This window comes from Hibiscus syriacus, unplaced genomic scaffold, assembly GCF_006381635.1.
Source record: "Hibiscus syriacus cultivar Baekdansim isolate YM2019G1 unplaced genomic scaffold, ASM638163v2 tig00111774_pilon, whole genome shotgun sequence".
Lineage (NCBI taxonomy): Eukaryota > Viridiplantae > Streptophyta > Magnoliopsida > Malvales > Malvaceae > Hibiscus > Hibiscus syriacus.
In genome coordinates, this window is record NW_024063175.1 from 3,805,755 (window position 1) to 3,827,707 (window position 21,953).

A 21,953-nucleotide genomic window follows, 5' to 3' on the forward strand; every position below is an offset into this window, starting at 1 on the left:
CTCTGTCAACTGTGAGATAAATCGGGCTATATAATTCATTCTTCCCAAAAATCCTCGAATCTCTTTCTGTGTTCTTGGGGCTGGCAAATCTTGAATGGCCCTTACTTTATCAGGGTCTATTTCAATTCCCTTTCTGCTCACTACGAATCCCAACAGTTTTCCCGAGGTCACCCCAAAAGTACACTTATTTGGGTTAAGTTTTAGTTGGCACCTTTTTAATCTTTGAAAAAGCTTTCTCAAATTCTCGATATGTTCCTCCTCTGTATTGGCTTTGACGATCATATCATCGACGTAGACTTCAATTTCTTTATGCATCATGTCATGAAATAACGTTACCATAGCCCTCTTATAGGTTGCCCCTGCATTCTTCAATCCAAACGGCATGACTTTATAGCAGAACGTTCCCCACATAGTGATAAACGTTGTTTTCTCCATATCTTCAGGGTGCATTTTAATTTGATTGTAGCCGGAGAATCCATCCATAAATGAGAATAAGGAATTTTCGGCAGTGTTGTCCACCAGCGTATCTATGTGAGGCAAAGGAAAGTTGTCATTCGGACTGGCTCTGTTAAGATCTCTATAGTCAACACACACATTCGTACTTTCCCATCCTTCTTCGGCACTGGGATAATATTTGCTACCCACTCAGGATATTTGGCCACCGTAAGAAAACCAGCTTCAAATTGGTTCTTCACTTCTTCTTTAATTTTAAGCAGCATCTCCGGTCTCATTCTTCTCAATCTCTGTTGAATGGGCTTACAATCAGGCTTTATCGGCAGTTTATGGACAACCAACTCTGTATCCAAACCTGGCATATCTTCGTACGACCAAGCAAATACATCATTGAAATCTTGAAGTAATTCTATCAAACCCTGTCTTCCCTCAATAGATAGAGTAGTACCAATCTTTACTTCTTTTCTATTCTCATCCGTACCCAAATTCAAAATCTCTGTATGCTCTTCGTGAGGTAGAATCTGTTTATCCTCCTGTTCCACCATTTTAGCAATTCAGAAGGTAGTTCACATCCCTCATTATCATCACAACCTTTGATTTCCCCTTGACATATGGGCATCTCGAAATCAATCTCCGGGTCAGAGTCATTAGCATTTGTATCATTGATATATGAGTTCCTAAAAGAATAACGGAAGATAATATACATATATATATATATATATATATATATATATATATATGGGAGAATCTTTTCCCATATAAATAAATAACAAGAAATAATATATACATTATACAACAAAAAATGAAATGCATGGGAGAATGTTTGCCATTTTGGACCAATGGAATGCATCCTTTATTGAAAGCAAGTAAAAACACACAGCTTAACCTTTACATCAGATCACCTATTGCCCCAGGGTATGAACAATAGGGAAGAGTTCTAGTGTATTACTCTGCAAGAGATTTGTAAACTACAGGCAGTTCCTCCGTAGTCCAGTTGTTCAACACAAAGCCCGATGGCGCAGGGTAAATGCCCATAGCTCTCATTTCTTCGAACCCACATCGGTTATAACATTAATGCCTAAATCCTCCAAGGCATTCTCAATTATCACTTTACACTTCTCGAAGTCCTTTGAAACATATGCCCTCCTGATATGAAAGTGCTGCTTAATGGAGGGAAGGTCGTGGGTTCCCAGCTCGGTTTTTTTCTAGTCAATCTTATCTTTCTCAATTCCTGACTCTTCTTGATGCCCTTCAGTTTTTTTCTTCAAAGTCGACTGATACCCTAAACCAAACCTGTCACTTTTAGTAATAGGGGAAATTGGATTAACCAATCCTTACAATTGACTTCCTAACCCTTTTCCAACTTTTACTCATGAATTCTCTTGATCCTATCAATATGCGCTAATATCTCATTCATTGTTCTTTATCTTTCCAAAAAAAAAACACCCCGGGTAACTTTAATTATCTTTCAAAGCTTTTATCACAATATCTTTCATGAGTTACTCTCACGTTTTCATGATTGACGCATGTAAAAATGCTTAAATTAAAGCAATGCGAATGCAAATGTGGATGCCAAATGCAAATGCAAAAGGTGTTATTTCCAAAAGTGACCACTATAGAACAACCTTCATTTAGACAACAAGATTTCATTACACCATGTAGTCAAAATACAATTATGATTCTTCATTTCTTTATTTCCATGAATCGTACTCTTCGTGGAATCTAACATTGCACCCCTTAGTTGTCGGTGTATTTTATCACCTTTGATGATGTCAGACGTCCTTAAATTGAATCTTGGATCTTCTCTTTACTTTCAATGCAAAGTGATCTTCATGTCTTTGTGAAGAGTCTTCTCGTCCCTGGCATTACTACATCTATCTCCTGGAACATCTTTGGTCTTCACCCCGTTGAAAGAGGTCTTCACCCCGTTGAAAGAGGTCTTCAATCAACTTCAAAACTTCATTCATCGGATGTTTTTCTTCATAGATCGGTCTTTAATCAGTTTCTTCATTCATCATCTTCCATGTCTTGATATCCCGATTTTGACTACATGGTTAAGAATTTCTTGCCTCATTATGACCTGCCTTCTTATTAGTCAATCACTTGCGAATTAACACCCCCTTGATGACATGAGGATGCAAATGCAATAAAATCAAAATAAAATAGACATAGAACAAACACGGGTTAGTACACATAAGATAAACAATAAAATAATAGGTACAATAAACATCAAATAAAACCTACCCTCACATGCTGGCTACCCAATCATGCTTTAGTAGATCCTACCCAACATGATATCTACCCACATGCTTTGTCATTCGTAAAAAATCCTAACCGCATGGTATCTAATTCACATGCTTGTTCAAAAAATAAACATGACCACATGATCTCTAGTTCACATGCTTCTTGCAAAAGTAAATTCGAGGAAAAGGTTAGAATGAGTTTCCCCTGGTGTCCTCTGAAGAACCACGGACAGAGGTTCAACATAAAATGGGTAGAGTTTGGTATCACTAAAAGGGTCCTCGAATTGTCCTTTACTGGTGCCCCCTTGAGCTTACCAGACCCTCGATCCTCACCCATTATAGGCTTAAAACGGATCAAGTTCAATTCGAGAGGATACACTTCCCTATGTCCATGCGAGAAAACTCAATGTTTGACTCGTAAACATAAGGCATGTACCCCAAAGGTTAATTGCTAAAGCCCATGCGAAGAAAAGTAATTTTTCTCATGTAAGCGTAGCGTTCACCCCTACCTAACGGGACAGAGCACAGTTAGAAGGCTCTAAGTATCGAAGGGTTATAGAAACAATGGGGGAAACTCATAATCCTTTGCCTCGATCCAAGAAAATCAACAAACTAAAGCAAAGGTTAGAAAACTGAAACATGCAAATCACATGTTAGTACAACTATTTATTCGTTAACCAAATCACAAATTAAAATGCAAACAAAAAATTCAAAACAAACAAGGGATCAAAAAACCAAATTAAAACGAATTTATAAATTTTGTTTGCAAAGACAATTAATTAATCAACTATCGGCTTGACTCTCTAAAAAAAAAGTCCCCAGCGAAGTTGCCAAGCTGTCGAAATGATTTTTAACGCGGTGGGAGAGCGAGATTTTGAAAACCACATCATTTTTAATTATTCTCTTAAGATTACAATTTTTATTAAAAACAATGTGATTTTTAGAAAAACCCCTCGTTTCGAAAATTTGGAAATCTCTTTACGATAAAAACATATGGTTCAAGGAGTCGCCACCAATATTTGATTAGGATGTGATTGGGCACCCAAAAATGTTGCCATTTTAAATAAAAATTAATTTTAATTAAAACGACAAAATTTTCGGTCTATGTTACAAAAATATGGGTTCGGGAGTCGGTTACGCGTGGGGAAGGATTAGCACCCCCACAGCGCCCTAAATCGGTACCTCGTCAATTAATTAATGTCTTTGCAACGAATTTCACAAGTTCGAATTTAATTTGATTTATGATCCCTTAAAACAAAAAAATACTAATTTTATAACATTCAAAACAACGAAATAAGTTACTTCCCTGTAAGTTAAGAAAAGCTATTCTGACAGTTTTAAATTAAAAGGGTATTACCCTTAATTAAATTATGTAATAGGAGTCAAGTTATGCAAATGAGGCTATCATGCAAAGTAACATATTCATACAAAAATTACATACACTTATTTATATATACATGTAATACACAAATACTTGAATGCTAATGTACACGTGACTGCAAACAAAATACAAACTAAATTATATTAAATATAATTTTACTATCTAAAATAGATTAAAATACAAGCAAAATGCTAATGGATACGTGAATAGCACACATAATAAACATTGAAACATAAATGAGGTAAATAGCACATTATCATCATTCAAGCCTAGGATGAACATACATCCGAAACTAACTCTAACTAACCGTACATGCATACACATAAAAAACTTAAATATGGATTAAAACGTAATGAACATTAATTTAAGATTGAAACATAAATAAGGTAGAGACAAGAACACACACAACAAGCATGAAAATCGAAAATGAATAATAATATATACCTCATGAAATTGTCATTCACCTTTTCAATTGCTTTCTTTTATTCCCGAATTACACTTGATTTCATCACTCATGAATACTCAACAAAATCGGGAATGGATGCCCGAAAATTTCTTTTTTCTAACGATAAACAAATGGGAGATGAAAGTCCCTTTACATACTGTTTTTTCTGTTGAAAACCGAGAGCTCCTCCTTCCAATTCTGTGTAGGATCTGCTGCCAATGTTAATTGCTGCTGGTTCTCCTTTTGGTGAATGGTCGCCCCTTTCCCGTGCTGTTCATGAACCTCTTCTCTCGTTGATGGCCAGCCCTATGCTAATTGCTGATCCCCTCTCTCTGTAGGATGTCCTCTCTTTAAGAATAGATGAAATACAAGCAAAATGCTAATGGATACGTGAATAGCACACATAATAAACATTGAAACATAAATGAGGTAAATAGCACATTATCATCATTCAAGCCTAGGATGAACATACATCCGAAACTAACTCTAACTACCGTACATGCATACACAAAAAAACTTAAATATGGATTAAAACGTAATGAACATTAATTTAAGATTGAAACATAAATAAGGTAGAGACAAGAACACACACAACAAGCATGAAAATCGAAAATGAATAATAATATATACCTCATGAAATTGTCATTCGCCTTTTCAATTGCTTTCTTTTATTCCCGAATTACACTTGATTTCATCACTCATGAATACTCAACAAAATCGGGAATGGACACCCGAAAATTACTTTTTTCTAACGATAAAAAAATGGGAGATGAAAGTCCCTTTACATACTATTTTTTCTGTTGAAAACCGAGAGCTCCTCCTTCCAATTCTGTGTAGGATCTGCCGCCAATGTTAATTGCTGCTGGTTCTCCTTTTGGTGAATGGTGCCCCTTTTCCCGTGCTGTTCATGAACCTCTTCTCTCGTTGATGGCCAGCCCCTATGCTAATTGCTGATCCCCTCTCTGTAGGATGCCTCTCTTTAAGAAATATGAACAAACTATGCTCCTTCCCTCAACGTGAGTGATTAGCTCCCTTTTTTAAATTGCAAAATTATAATTCATCAAACCAACCATTCTCCCACGTTCATTTGCTCCCCCTTTTTTCTTAATGCTATATCCAATACCTTATTAAATATAGGTAGTGGAGTAATATTCTCTTCATGTGGGAATAAAAAATAGATGGCATAAGCAAGGGTTTGTGCAAACTACACGCATGGGCAGCATTTGAGGGTGAGTGGAACATGAGTGGAATTTGATGTGTATGATTTCCCTCTAATCATACGTGAGTGGTGGCTGGTCAACCAGTATGAGCTGTTTTATGTCTAATTTCAGCTGGTTTAGAAACTCCCAAGTGTTCCCAAGTGCTGTTCCAACGTGTCTTATTGTGCAAGTGAGCAAAGGTCTGCTGAAAATTCGTAAATCCCGTATTGATTTTCCAGCCTGCACAGTCTTCGGTTATCTGATCATATCTTGAGCTACCGATATCGGATTGATGTGATTCAAAGTGCGTTGGAAAGGTAAGAGATATAGGATTAAATTTTAAGATGACTTCCTCATCCAAATATGCTTGTAACATGTTCAAAATTTGCAATCAATATGGATGACGTTCACTGTTTGTAATTTGGGACCTGATTTGTGCTCGGTGTACCTTGGCCTGCAAAATGATAACATAAATAACGTTAATATTATTATTAATAATATAATAATATAATAATAATAATAATAATAATAATATCCCGGACAAAACGGGTGTCTACACCTATATCAATAGTAAATTGGTTAAAGAATTGAGCCTTCTGTTAGAGCCTATTCGTAGTGAGATGATTGTGACAAATTCATTAGGAAATAGTGCTCGAAAGTGAGACAAGTCTGTAAAGGGTGTCCCATAAGGATTCAGGGAATTGAATTCCCTACTAATCTAATGGAATTACCCTTTGATGAATTTGAGGTTATTTTGGGGATGGATTGGCTTTATCATTATTATGCCAATTTGGATTAACGACTTAAACGAGTTCAGTTAATAAGTCTCGAGGGATTAGAAGTTAATGTGGTTAGTGAAAGAATTCATCGTTTAGCTAATGTGTTATCGCTGATGTCGGCTCAGAAGTTGATGTTTTAACGATGTCAAGCGTATATTGTCAATATAATCGATACAAGAGTTAAAGAAAGGAAGCTTGAAGATATTCCGATAGTCTGAGAGTTTCCAGAAGTGTTTTCGGAGGATTTTCCTGGGTTACCTCCAGATAGGGAGGTTGAGTTTCAGATTGAAGTGATGTCTAGATTAGCACCCATTTCGATGGCTCCTTACAGGATGTCCCCGAGAGAGTTAAAAGAGTTAAAGGCTCAGTTGCAAGAGCTTTTGGATATAGGGTTTATTAGACCTAGTGTGTCACCGTAGGGAGCTCCAGTGCTATTTGTTAAGAAGAAAGATGGTTCGATGCGCCTCTGTATAGATTATCGTCAGCTTAATAAGGTGACCATAAAGAATAAGTATCCTCTTCCAAGGATAGATGATTTATTTGATCAACACAAGAGAGCGATCGTGTTTTCAAAGATTGATTTGCGTTCAGGTTATCATCAGTTAAAGATCCAAGAAGAAGATGTTCCTAAGACGGTGTTTAGGACTCGATATGGTCATTACAAATTTGTAGTAATGCCATTTGGGTTAACTAATGCACCTGCATCGTTTATAGACCTAGTGAATAGAGTTTTTCAACCTAACCTTGATCAGTTCGTGGTCATCTTTTTTGATGACATCTTGGTGTATTCTAAGTCGAAGGAGGAACATGATGTCATCTTTCGTGTAGTCCTTCAAACGTTGCGAGATAAGAAGCTTTATGCAAAGTTTTCCAAATGTGAATTTTGGTTATCAGAAGAGGCATTTTTGGGTCATGTGGTTTCTGTCGAGGGAATTCGGGTAGACCCACAAAAATTCAGAGCTGCGTTAGAATGGGAGATTCCGAAAAATGTGTCAGAAGTTCGAAGTTTCTTAGGTCTCGCAGGTTATTATCGGAGTTTTGTCAAAAACTTTTCAATGATATCTCTGCCTTTAACCAAATTATTAAGAAATGAGGCACAATTTGAATGGAATTCTGATTGCCAAACGAGCTTTGAAGCATTGAAGAAAGTTTTGACAGAAGCTCCGGTGTTGGTGCAATAGGAAGCAAACAAGGATTTCACAATTTTTAGCGACGCTTCCCATAATGGTTTGTGTTGTGTTTTAATGTGAGATGGAAAAGTAGTTGCCTATGCTTCGAGACAATTGAAGCCTTATAAAAAGAATTATCCGACGCATGATCTGGAGTTGGCAGCTGTGGTATTTGCATTGAAAATTTGGAGGCTTTATTTGTATAGTGAACGTTGCTACATCTTCACTGACCATAAGAGTTTGAAGTACTTGTTGACTAAAAAAGAATTAAATTTGAGGCAAAAAAGATGGATGGAGTTGCTGAAGGACTATGATGTGATCATTGACTATTATCCAGGGAAAGCCAACGTCGTAGTGGATGCTCTTAGTCAGAAGACTTTTATCGCTTTACGTAGTTTGGATGCTCGAATGGAGTTAAAAGAAAATGATGATTTGATGGCTGAGTTAAAGTTGAAACCATTGTGGTTAGATTAGATCAAGGAGTTACAAAAGAAAGATGATAAGTATTTAGTTTGGTTTGATCGAGTAGAGAAAGGTGGACTTGAGAATTTCAAGGTTAAGTCGAATGGGTGTTTATATTTCAAAAATCGTGTTTATGTCTCTAATGACGATGAGCTGAAACGAGATATTTTGTATGAAGCACATTGTAGTTCCTTAACGATGCACCCAGAAGGAAACAAGATGTATCAAGATTTGAAAGATCGTTTTTGGTGGCCAGACATGAAGAAAGATATTATAGAATTTGTAGCAAAGTGTTTAAATTGTCATCAAGTGAAAGCTGAGCATCAGGTGCCTTCCAGTTTGTTGCAACCCATCTCAATTCCGCAATTGAAATGGGAAAACATTACGATGGACTTCGTAACGGGATTACCTTTATTGCCAGGAAAAAATGATTCAATTTGGGTAATTGTGGATCGTCTTACAAAGATAACACATGTCATCCCTGTGCGGACGGATTTCTCTATGGAGAAACATGCAAAATTATATATCAAAGAGATAGTGCGACTTCATGGCATTCCAATTTCGATAGTTTTTATAGAGATCCCATGTTCACTTCGAGATTCTGAAAGTCTTTGCAAGGAGCTTTGGGTACCCGATTGAATTTTAGCACCGCATTTCACCCTCAGACTGATGGGCAATCAGAGATAACAATTCATATTTTGGAAGATATGTTGAGAGAGTGTGTGATCGATTTTGCTGGATCATGGGAAAAATATCTGTCACTCGTGGAATATTCTTATAATAATAATTATCAATCCAACATCAGGATGGCACCGTATGAAGCATTGTATGGAAGGAAGTGTAGAACCCCACTTAATTGGTATGAGTTAAGGGATCGAGAATTTTATGGTATGGAGTTGATTAAAGAAGTGGAAGAAAAAGTTCAGGTGATTCAGGATAATTTGAAAGCGGCCTCAGACAGACAAAAGTCTTACACCGATTTGAAAAGAAAAGAGATTGAATTTTAATTGGATGATATGGTGTTGTTGAAGGTATCACCTTGGAAGAAGGTGCTTCGTTTTGGGCGTAAAGGAAAGCTAAGTCCTAGGTTCATTAGACCTTATGAAATTCTAAAAAGGGCTGGACCTATAGCCTATTAGTTAGCGTTGCCACCAGATATGAAAAAGATTCACAATGTCTTCCATGTGTCTATGCTTCGGTGATATCGATCTGATACTGCACACATCATAACTCCATATGAAATAGAAGTTAAATATGATTTGACATATGAGGAAAAACCAGTTCAGATTCTAGCTTTCGAGAGCAAGCAGTTGCGAAATAAAATGATCCCACTAGTTAAGGTTCTTTGGAGAAACCCTAAAGTATAAGAAGCTATGTGGGAGCGTGAGGAAGATATGAGGAATCAATATCCCCACCTTTTTGTTTAATGAAAATTTAAGTACAAATTTTCTTAAGGGGGAGATTTGTAATATCCCAATCATTGGGTAAGTGACCAAATTGTAAGAACTTCTAAAATCAATGGTCAAATTAGAATAATTCGATAAATTTAAGGAGTTATGAAAGAATTTTGTTTTAGGTAATATAGAAAATATGGATGTTTAATAGGGGCATGATGGTAATTTATAGGGAATGATATTTATAATTGTTCCTTTGGATAAGAATGAGCTAAAAGAGAGAAGTATGGTAGCTTTTCCTTGTTCTCTTCTTCCTCCACGTTGTTCCTTTAATTTTTGGTTTAGTAATGGAAGGTTGGGTATTATATAAATTTAAGAAAAGTTTATATGGCATTAAAACAATAAGATGAGTATTGTAGTAATGGATTCATAAAATGGGTTTTGGAATGAAATTTTGATATGGATGAGTTTTTGAAGTTTGAATGAGATTTTTGACTTGTCAAGGATTAAACTTAAGAGTTATAAGTGTTAGATATGTTTAAGAACATGGTTGAAAAGTTGGTTTGATTTTGAGATTTAAGTGTTCAAACTGGAATTTGGAGAATTAAGAGTGGTAAGGGTATGATAATTGGTGTAGAAGTATAAGAGTGAGTTTTAAAGCTTAAGGTATATATTTAGGAGAGTGTTAGGAAGATTTTTAGGTGATTTTCGGGTTGAAAATGACCTTTCTGGTCTTAGGGTATCGGTACCCTTATGAACAGGTACCGATACCTCATGAGTTTAATATGAGAAATGATAGAGAGTGTATCGATACATGTTGACAGAGGTATCGATACCTTAAGGGTGATATCGATACCTAAAGGATGGTATCGATACCCTTAAAACATCGAATACCAAATGGGTATCGATACCTTGAGGAGGTATCAACACCCTTGCAACTTCAAACGTAATTTCAGTATCGGTACATATGAAGGTATCGATAACCTTGAAAGGTGGTATCGATACCCTTAGGGTAGTACTAATACCTCTAAGCATGAAGTAAAATATAAGGTTTATTGTATATCAAGTTATTATGATTCGATATAATTGATATAAGATCGATATTGATTCGAGATTGTTTGTGTAGTGATTGAACGTAATTGAATTTTAGTCAGCTTGGCATTTCGAATATCGGCTTGAAAGGATTTGGATTAGACTTTAGTGAGGCAAAGGTGAATGCAACTTCTCTTTTTCGTAATAGAATTGAGGAAGGCTTACGATAAGCCAACCTTCATGTTTTTGATCGAAAACTTTATATTCATTTTATGATTTCAATGTTTTATTTAATTTATATTATACAAGCTATGTTTTATAATTATATGTTATGAGAATGTGAACTTTGAATAAGTGATTTAGAACTTTGAAACAGTGAAAGTGAACAATATTATGTGAGTAATAGCCCAAAGTATATGTATAAGGATTAGAGGCATAGTTGGTATGCCAAGAGTCGAGGGTCTCTGTGGTCATTTGGGAGAATTATGTGGTCCTCCGAGACAAATATGTGGTACTTTGGTGCAACCCTATGTGGCACTTCGGTGCAAACTATGTGGTCATTCGGGATAATTATGTGGCACTTCGGTGCAAATTACGAGTTGTGGTGACATCATTAGTGCACAACCTCATAGTACTCACATACCTAGAGTTCTTAATAGTATACCTTGGGCATTTGAAACAAAGAGTTGCAAATTGTAAATATTTATAGTGTAACTTTGATGTGAAAATAATAAAATTCTCGTAGCAAAATGTTTTGAATAAACCAAATAAGATGTCTGTTAATAAATTTGTGATAACTCCGTAAAAAGGTCTTATTTGGGACCTTTTCACTTAAGTTATTGACTGTCTAAAAGCTCATATAGGATCATATAGATGCATTTAGGAGCATATAGTTCCATGTGGTGGAATTCTGTTTGCCGGGGCATTTTTAATTTGTAATCAGTGCTGCTTTATGGGGAAGGTGTTTTGTTTGATGATGTGTAGGATTTAGGAGCAATGATAAGGAAAAGGGAATTGCCATGACATGATGAGACTATTGAGCAAAATGTGATTGCCGCGACAACTCGGACGACATTTCTAGGCAGAAGAAGTCAAAGAAAATATTTTTAGTAAGAGCCAGCTGTCATGGCATAAAACGTGATTTCTGCAATCAACCATAAAGGAAGGGCCAGTTACCATCTTTGCACTGACTTTCACATAAAAGGAATGAACTTTAGGGTACTAATGTAATTTTAACACAAAACCCTAGGTTCATTCTCCCCTATAAATAGAAGATGAAGCATGACTTTTTAAAAGGACTTTGGAGAATTTTAGACAACCGCCAAGAGCCTAAAAATTCGGAGAAAAAGATCTCTCTTTTTTTTGTCAATCGTTTTTGCCATGGCATTCCTCCGTTGACAAGCTAGAGGGAGTGGCGAACTAGGCGTCCGAGAGGAGCTAGATCGCTGGGATAGTTCGTTGTGGCAGAGGGAAGCTTCGGCAGTGCACGACGAAGGCTTTTCCTCATTCCCTTTGCTCTTTACTTTAATATTTTATCGTTTGGGTTTTAAGAAACGGATTAACTTTCTTTGTGCTTTTTTATTTCGAACCCCCACCATGAACTAATCCTATTTGGTGGGAGTTTATTTTGGCTATTTAAGTTTTGCTTTAATGAATGATTATTTTTCTATGTTATATTCTGTTTTGTTTATGAAGCTTAGTGCCTTAATGTTGTAGGAGCTACGAGAGTAGTCGTTCCTTAGGATATTACTTAGTGTTCGAGAGAATGTCTAGGTAGAACATCCTTAGTGTTCGAGAGAAACTAGGGAGGAACCACATAAACAAGGGGTTCTAGATAGTAACTAGGCCTAATCCACCTTAGAGATAAGGCTAGGATTTCATTAGACTAAAAGGAGTTGTGCATGAGTGATAGGTTAGATGTTAATGTTTCCGCAAAAGGTATTGCCGAGATTATCTGGACCAATAGGCATGCAGGGGTTTACTGCGGTTCGGGAGTCGTTACTAGAGATATTATAGGGCACCCTAGTAGACTCTGTCGGGCAGATTAGGCATAGAAGTAAGATCATTCTGAGGAGTGGACTTAGATTTTCCTTAGGGACTCCTATCACTCATTCCCATAGTAGCTTGTCGTGTGAGGAAGTCTAAAGTCCTGATAATCAAATCCAGTATATACATTTTGTATTGCCTTTGCATTTATATTTGTTTGCACTAAACTCAATTTAATTTGTCACGACATCTCCATCCATTTTGCCACAACATTCTCATTTGTGAATATCATTAGCTATACTTAGTTACTTTAGAATAGTGCATAAACTTTACTCAAGATCTCTCCAATCCTTGTGGATATGATACTCACTCATCATTGTATTACTTGTTCGATTGTGTATACTTGCACATATTTCCACACCCATATTTAGTACTCGCAAATCGCGGACAATTTTTTGGCGCCTTTGCTGGGGATTGACATATAATGATGTTGAGTTTAGTTGTTCCACCATTTTATTTATTCTCTTTTTACACATTTACTTGTTTTTGTGTTTACCTTTATCAGGTGTTACGTTGTCGCATGACCTGTAAAAGACCCAAAGAACCATTATTTCATATTGAACCTGAGGCTCAAGTTGTTTAAAATCAGGTGAAGGATCCTGCAGTTCTAAATATCATGACAATTCCAAATGTTGGGAATGCTGCTCGACCACGTACTATTAGAGATCACTTAGCTCCCATCTTGGACGACCTAAAACCTACTATTGTAGCTCCCAAGATTCAGGGAACCCAATTCGAGCTCAAACCGGTTATGTTTGACATGTTGGACTTGATTGGACATTTTGGTGGTGCTCTTCATGAGGATTCAAGGCAACATGTTCGAGCATTTTTAGAGGTATGTGACTCCTTTTGACAACAAGGTGTGCATGAATTTTGTGACTCCTTTTGGTGGTGCTGAAATTGAAGTTATTTCCATATTCTTTGAAAGATAAAGCCAGGGCATGGCTCAATGGATTACCTTCCGGCTCGATAAGGTCTTGGACTGACTTGTGCAAAAAAATTTTGTTACGGCATAATCAACCCAATATGAACAATAATCTTAGAAATGCCATAGCATCTTTTCACCAAGGCGAAGAAGAGTCTATGTATGAGTGCTGGGATCAATACAAAAGTTTTCTTCGCAAGTGCCCCAATCATGTATTCCACGACTAGACTCAAATTATGATGTTCTACAATGGAGTCAATGCACCCACGAGGATGATGCTAGATGCCTTGAAAAATGGGACATTGCTCGGCAAATCACCTAAAGAGGCTTTTAAAATTCTTGATCAAATTACTAACCATGATTACCAATTTCCCTATTCAAGGTCAAGGATGATGCTAGATGCCTCGAAAAATGCATCCAACTCAGCATATCTATTATGCCATGGCAATCACCATGAAAGCGAGTGTCCGACTAATCAGGAGTCTATAAACTATGTAGATAACTACAATCAAGGTAATAACAACCCCTATTCTAACAATCTTGGATGGTGTCAGCATCCAAACTTCTCTTGGGGAAATCAAGGAACCAACAATGCTAGTCAGCCCGCTAGGCAGCAGAACTTCAATGACTCCCAGGGTTTTCAAACGAATATTCCATGGCATAATTCTAACGAGTGAGTGCCATCTTCATCCAACACAAGTTCTTTGGAGGCCACAATGCAAGATTTTATAGCAACCACGAAGACTATGCTGCATGACCATACGACCTCTATAAAAAGCCAAGACGCTTTGCTTCAAAGTCACAACTCGTCTTTAAGGGCCTTAGAGAGTCAGGTTGGCTAAATTTCCACGATATTACATTCTCGCTCACATTGCAGTCTTCTTAGTGATACTGAAGTCACTAAGGCCCAAGACAGGGAGAATTGTGGTATATTCACATTAAGGAGTGGCATCAAAATCTACAAAGATACTAAGTTTGGGGGGAGACACTCAAAGAGCCTGATCACAAGATTGTGCACGGACATCAAAAGGTGCAAGAAGATTCTCATTCGTTGGAAAACAAGGATGAGGGTTCTAAGAGTGCAACCAATGAAGATAAGAAAAATTTTGCCACGACAAAAGAAAAGCCCCCATCAGTAGGAGTTGATGACCAAAGGAAAGCTACAGAATTTTGCCGCAACAAATTTTTATGCACTGATAATCACTTGAAGCTTAATGAAGAAGACGAAGAGGAGCTCGATGATATTCAAAAGGAGATGAATCAGCCTAGCTCACCCATAGCTAGACCAGGTATGAAATTTGAACCTTTGGATTCTATTGAATTTACTCATCCCAAACCCCAAGTAACTGCTCATCTGTCTAGACTAGAAATTATTAAAGAATTAAGGAATGTAATAGAGATTAAGGAAAAATTCCCTAATGAGAAATTATTATTTGCCGCGACAATTTTGCGGTATACTAACATTGTCAATTTTCTCGTTAGTGTTGTTTTGCTTCCTTACTTAACTAGCCTAGAAAAAAAACAAGGTCATACACGATGGTGGCTACTGGCATAGGGATGACCTCGACCTCTTCAACGAGTTTGCTATCCAAATGATTTCAAGTTGCCACAGCAAAAAGGAACGAAAAGAGATCTCATTCTACTACCATTCAGCTTCATGCGGAGAGCACTTTGAAAAAGAGAGGACTACTGTAAAGGTCATACAATTCAGATGTGAAAGATGCGAAATGCCAGGGCAAAATATTTTGAAGGCGAAACTATTATATGTGTGGGGCATTTTGGTCTATATTGGTGCTCCGATCGAACGTGACAAATCTGCCCTCCTCTTGCACGATATCGAGTCTTGCCAAACATCTTGAAGATGCCGTTACATTTTGGATTTACTATTGTGCATAAATAAATGTTTATTTTGTTACTGCTTTTATTCAATTTTCTTTTAATTGAATATTTTATTTTTCTTTACAAGGTTAAGGTCCATCCAAATTTCAACCGTACCAGCATCAGATTTTGAACACTCCAGGCCCACACAATTTTAAAAGCGCACACATCGCACGACCTCTGCACCACCACAAGCATGAAGTCAAGGTACCTTGCATTGCATTGAATTTCATAGCATGTAGTTTAGATTTTCCTTAGTTTTTATTTAGCATTGAGGACAATGCTTCTCTCAAGTTTGGGGGAGGTAGGGTTCTTAAATCATGCATGATAGTATTAGTAGAATGAATATGCCATGACATTAGTAAGTGGTTGAATTAGTTTTCTGGAATAAATTAAGGATGTCCGATGATGATGAATTCTTGATGGCTAGGATTAAATGTACATGATTGTTGAGGGTGATAGAACCAACTCTAGGACTTGCTTCTTTTAAACCTTTGAATACATATTGTGTTTTTCATGCTTAAGGAACTTAGAAATTTTTTATAAGAGAACTCTTGCATGTCTTGGAATAAACGATGAAAACCCCACTTTGTAAAAAAAATGAAGTTGTGAATAAATGCTTCGGCATATCTGTAGAGGGACCCTCCGCTATGGCATGGCATTTCCTGGAAACTACAAATAAATAAATGGCAGCTTTGGTATATGAGTGAATGAAAGTAGTCACCTAGAGTGTGTGATCGTAGGTGTGATGGGTTGACTCCCCTCGTAGCAGTGTTAAAAAAAGCAAAAGGAAAAGAAAACAATGTGGGAGTAAAAATTGTAAATGTCGTGGCAAAACAAGAAAACTTGCGTAGAAAATTTTTAGGTTGTTAAGCATGGACTGGATACAAACACACACCCACACAAAGAATCTTGCCCTAGGGGACAGTACTTGATTTCTCAAACTAGTCTAGCATGTTGAAGCCAAATATTCTGAGGGCTGAAATTTTATCCCATATAACTATTATGCTTCTGAACTTGCCATGGTATTTTTATTTTGCTTAATACTATCCATTGCTTGAGGACAAGCAATAGCTTAAGTTTTGGGGTGTGATAACTCCGTAAAAAGGTCATATTTGAGACCTTTTCACTTAAGTTATTGACTGTCTAAAAGCTCATATAGGATCATATAGATCCATTTAGGAGCATATAGTTGCATGTGGTGGAGTTCTGTTTGCCAAGGAATTTTTATTTTGTAATCAGTGCTGCTTTATGGGGAAGGTGTTTTGTTTGATGATATGCAGGATTTTGGAGCAATGATAAGCAAAAGGGAATTTCCATGACATGATGAGACTACTGAGCAAAATGTGATTTCTGTGACAACTCGGACGATATTTCTGGGCAGAAAAAGTCAAAGAAAATATTTTTAGTAAGAGCCAGCTGTCATGGCATAAAACGTGATTTCTGCAATCAGCCATAAAGGAGGGGCCAATTACCATCTTTGCACCGACTCTCACATTAAAAGGAATGAACTTTAGGGTACTAATGTAATTTTAACACAAAACCCTAGGTTCATTCTCCCCTATAAATAGAAGATGAAGCATGACTTTTTAAAAGGACTTTGGAGAATTTTAGACAGCCGCCAAGAGCCTAAAAATTCGGAGAAAATGATCTCTCTTTTTTCTGTCAATTATTTTTTCCGTGGTATTCCTCCGTTGACAAGCTAGAGGGAGTGGCGAACTAGGCGTCCGAGAGGAGCTAGAACGCTGGGACAGTTCGTGGTGGTCGAGGGAAGCTCCGGCAGAGCACGTCGAAGGCTTTTCCTCCTTCCCTTTTCTCTTTGCTTTCATATTTTATCGTTTTGGTTGTAAGGAACGAATTAACTTGCTTTGTGCTTGCTTATTTCGAACCCCCACCATGAACCAATCCTATTTGGTGGGAGTTTATTTTGGACATTTAAGTTTTGCTTTAATGAATGATTATTTTTCTATGTTATATTCTGTTTTGTTTATGAAGCTTAGTACCTTAAGGTTGTAGGAGCTACGAGAGTAGTCGTTCCTTAGGAGATTACTTAGTGTTCGAGAGAATGTCTAGGTAGCACATCCTTAGTGTTCGAGAGAAACTAGGGAGGAACCACATAAGCAAGGGGTTCTAGATAGTAACTAGGCCTAATCCACCTTAGAGATAAGGCTAGGATTTCATTCGACTAAAAGGAGTTGTGCATGAGCGATAGGTTAGATGTTAATGCTGTCGCAAAAAGGTATTGCCGAGACATATCCTGTTATCTGGACCAATAGGATCACTGTAGAGGTTTATGCTAACCGGTTTTGGCAAGGCATCTTCACTCTGTCATGTCCGTTACTAGAGATAGCATAGGGCACCCTAGTAGACTCTGTCGGGCAGATTAGGCATAGAAGTAAGATCATTCTGAGGAGTGGACTTAAATTTTCCTTAGTGACTCCTATCACTCATTCCCATAGTAGCTTGTCGTGTGAGGAAGTCTAAAGTCCTGATAATCAAATCCATTATTTACATTTTATATTGCCTTTGCATTTCCATTTGTTTGCACTAAACATAATTTAATTTGTCACGAAATCTCCATCCATTTTACCACAACATTCTCATTTGTGAATATCATTAGCTATACTTAGTTACTTTAGAATAGTGCATAAAGTTACTCAAGATCTCTCCAATCCCTGTGGATACGATACTCACCCATCACTGTGTTACTTATTCGATTGTGTATATTTGCACATATTTCCGCACCTATATTTAGTACTCACAAATCGCGGACAATTAGCACTATTAGTATTGCATCACTAAGTCATCAACTTAGTATGTGTTTCTCATGCGTAGGTTTGATGAAAACTGAAGATTGATTAGGGCGAAGGATAGCGTACACTTCTGAAGATCAGATCAGAAAAAACTAAACGTAGGTTTTTGTTCATTTTGTATATTGTGGGCATGTATTATACTTTTAAATTGAAATGCTCTGATAAGTTTTTGTAAAATGTTACTTTTGGATATTAAGTAAATTATTAAGATTTTATATGAAATGGTTTTGTATTTAGAGTGGTTATAATTCTTTATCTTGATTAGGATAACAAATTTTAAATATATGACTATTGTGAATTTTCATATGTTTTGAAAAGTCCAATGTGACACCTCGGATCTGTATCTGGGTCGGGTACGGGTCAGGGGTGTTACAATATACATATAATCATATACATAGCTTACATAATATAAGTTGAATAAAACATTGTAAATATAACATAAAAGAATTTGTAAAGTTTTCGATCGAAAACACTGAGGTTGGCTCATCGCAAGCCTTCCCTAATTCTAATACGAAATTGAGAAGTTGCACTCACCTTTGCCTCATTGAAGTTCTAACAAAGTCCTTAATACTTTTGATTGAAACTTATAATGTCGAGATGACGTAAGTTGATTATGTTCAACTACACAAACGAATCGAAAATCAATATCATACTTCGAATCACTTATAACCAGTCATAATAACTTATGTAGAAAAAACACTTAATTTCTCATTTCATGCTTAGTAGTATCGGTACTACCACTACAGTACCGATACTTCCCTTAAATGGTATCGTTACCCCCTACGTACCGATACCATTTTGACGTTCTGGAAATTTATCTTGAAAATGGTATCGATACTATACCCTTGGAATCGATACTCCCAACTCAGTATAGATACCCTCTTCAACCAGTATCGATACAATAATTCGAATTCCACTAATTTTGCCTTTAAGTATCGATATTGTTCTTCCAGTACCGATACTCCATGCCCAAAATTGCTATTTCCATTTTGAAAATCAAAACTTCCTAAATCTCTTACTTTTATCACTCATTAAGCCTTCAAACTTAACCTTTTACATCCAAACCAACTTATCTTCATTTACTACTCTTAAACATACAAAATCTCACTAAAACTCTTACATCTAAAAATCATATCATGTTTTCAACGAAGTTATTAATCATTTCTATTACTCCCAATTCTTTAGTTTGCTTATTGACAAGTCAAGTTCATCACTAAAACTCCATAAACTACACCAAATCAAATATTCATTTCAAAACCCATTTTACAATTCCATTTCTAATTTACTCCTCTTGTTGTTTTAATCCTATTCAAGTTTTCCTTAATCTTATATAACACCCAAGCTTTTAATACCAAACCAAAAATTGAAGGAACCAACAAATTTACAAAACTTACCTTTGAGGGAGGAGTTCGCGGCACAAAGAAGAGAACAAGAACTAGGTTCCAGACTTTCCCCCTTTCCATGTGCTTATCCCTTAATAAATGAGATAATTATCCTTTAACATGAAAATACCATAATGCCCTTTCCACTAATCCAAAATTACTATCAAGCCCTACACAGAAATTCCACCATAAATCCTTGAATTTATCAAATTATTCTAATTCAATAATTGAGTTTAAAATTCTTACATTCTGGTCACTGACTCGATGATTGAGATGTTACAAATCTCCCCCTCAAGAAAATTCATCCTCGAATTTTCATTGCACAAAGAGGTGGGGATATTGCTTCTTCATATCTTATTCAGGTTCCCAAGTATCTTCTTCCACTTTATGATTTCTCCAAAGAACCTTAACTAGTGGAATCGTCTTGTTCATTAACTGCTTGTTCTCATATGCTAGAATCTGCACTGGTTCTTCCTTATAAGTTAGGTCAGATTGAATTTCTATCTCATCCGGAGTTATAATGTGCGTAGGATCTGATCGATAATGCAGAAGCATAGACACATGAAAGACATTGTGGATCTTTTTCATCTCTGGCAGTAACGCTAATTGATATGCCACTGGTCCAACTCTTTTCAGAACTTCATAGGGTCCAATAAACCTTGGACTGAGTTTTCCTTTACGCCTAAAACGAAGTACTTTCTTCCAAAGTGATACCTTCAGAAAAACCTTGTCGCCTACTTGGAATTCAATTTCTTTCCTTTTCAAATCCGCTTAAGATTTTTGTTTGTCTGAGGCAACTTTAAGGTTGTGCTGGATCACCTGAACCTTTTCTTTAACTTCTTTCATCAAGTCTGGACCATAAACCTCCAGATCTTTCAATTCATACAAATTATGTGGCGTTCGACACTTCCTTCCATACAATGCCTCATACGGTGCCATCTTGATACTTGATTAATAACTGTTATTATATGCAAATTCCACCAGCGGAAAATACTTTTCCCATGATCCAGAGAACTCGATCACACACGCTCTCAACATATCTTCTAGAATCTGAATTGTTCGTTCTGATTGGCCATCAATTTGAGGATGAAAAACAGTGCTAAAACTTAATCGGGTACCCAAAGCTCCTTACAAAGACTTCCAAAATCTCGAAGTAAATCTGGAATATCTATCAGAAACTATTGAGATTGGAATACCATGTAGTCACACTATCTCCTTGATATACAATTCAACATATTTTTCCATTGAAAAATCCGTTCGTACAGGAATGAAATGCATAGTCTTTGTAAGACGATCTACAATTACACAAATTGAATCCTTTTTACTTGGCTATAAAGGCAAACCTGTTACAAAATCCATTGTAATTCTTTCTCATTTCCACCGAGGAACTGAAATCAGTTGCAATAATCCCGAAGGCACTTGATGTTCAGCTTTTACTTGTTGATAATTAAGGCACTTTGATACAAACTTCGAAATGTCTCTTTTCATGTCTGGCCACCAAAAACGCTCTTTCAAATCTTGATACATATTTTTTCCATCAGGGTGCATACTTAAGGGACTACAATGTGCTTCATACAATATATCCCTTTTCAACTTATCATCATCAGGGAGAAACTCGATTTTTAAAGTGTAAACACCCATTTGACTTTACATCAAAGTACTTGATTTAAACCTTATCTAAGTGTTCAAACCAGACTATACACTTATCATCCTTCTTTTTCAACTCCTTAATCCGCTCTAATAATAACAATTTCAACCTCAACTCATCCATCAATGCACCATTGTCCTTTAACACGATTCAGACATCCAAACTGCACAAAGAGGCAAAAGTTTTCCGACTAAGAGCGTCAGCTACTATATTGACTTTCATGGGATAATAATCTATAATGGCATCATAGTCCTTTAGTAATTCCATCCATCTTCTCTGTCTCAAATTAAGTTCCTTTTGCATCAACAAATACTTCAAACTTTTGTGATCAGTATAAATGTAGCAACGTTCACCATATAAACAGTGTTGCCAAATTTTTAATGAAAAGACTACCGCTGCTAGCTCAAGGTCATGTGTCGGATAATTCTTTTCATGGGGCTTAAGTTTTCTTGAAGCATAAGCAACTAACTTTCCATCTTGCATTAAAACACATCCCAAACCATTATGGGAAGCATCGCTAAAAATCGTGAAATATTTGTTCGATTCCGATTGTACCAACTCCGGAGGTTCTGTTAAAACTTTATTCAATGAGTCAAAACTCTTCTGACAATCAGGAGTCCACTCAAAAGACACATATTTTCTTAACAATTTAGTTAAACGCAGATATATCATCGAAAAGTTTTTGACAAACCTTTGATAATAAC

At 36.5% G+C, this 21,953-nt stretch overlaps 1 protein-coding gene across 1 annotated transcript; it reads right to left on the minus strand.

The window, feature by feature from the left end:
• Positions 1–19,955: 19,955 nt before the first annotated feature.
• Positions 19,956–20,540, minus strand: LOC120170211. The gene is made up of 2 exons (XM_039178189.1): positions 20,421–20,540; positions 19,956–20,315 (listed from the first exon to the last, which is right to left on the minus strand). The coding sequence occupies exons 1-2, from the start codon at positions 20,538–20,540 to the stop codon at positions 19,956–19,958; spliced, it is 480 nt and encodes a 159-aa protein (XP_039034120.1).
• Between the last annotated feature and the right edge of the window lie 1,413 nt (positions 20,541–21,953).

Excerpts from the sequence above, each read along its gene's own strand:
- LOC120170211 (XM_039178189.1), bottom strand. The coding sequence starts at position 20,540 with ATGGCACCGTATGAGGCATTGTATGGAAGGAAGTGTCGAACGCCACAT. Across the intron at positions 20,316-20,420 it reads AAGTTAAAGAAAAGGTTCAG|GTATCACTTTGGAAGAAAGT; the intron begins GTGATCCAGCAC and ends GTTTTTCTGAAG.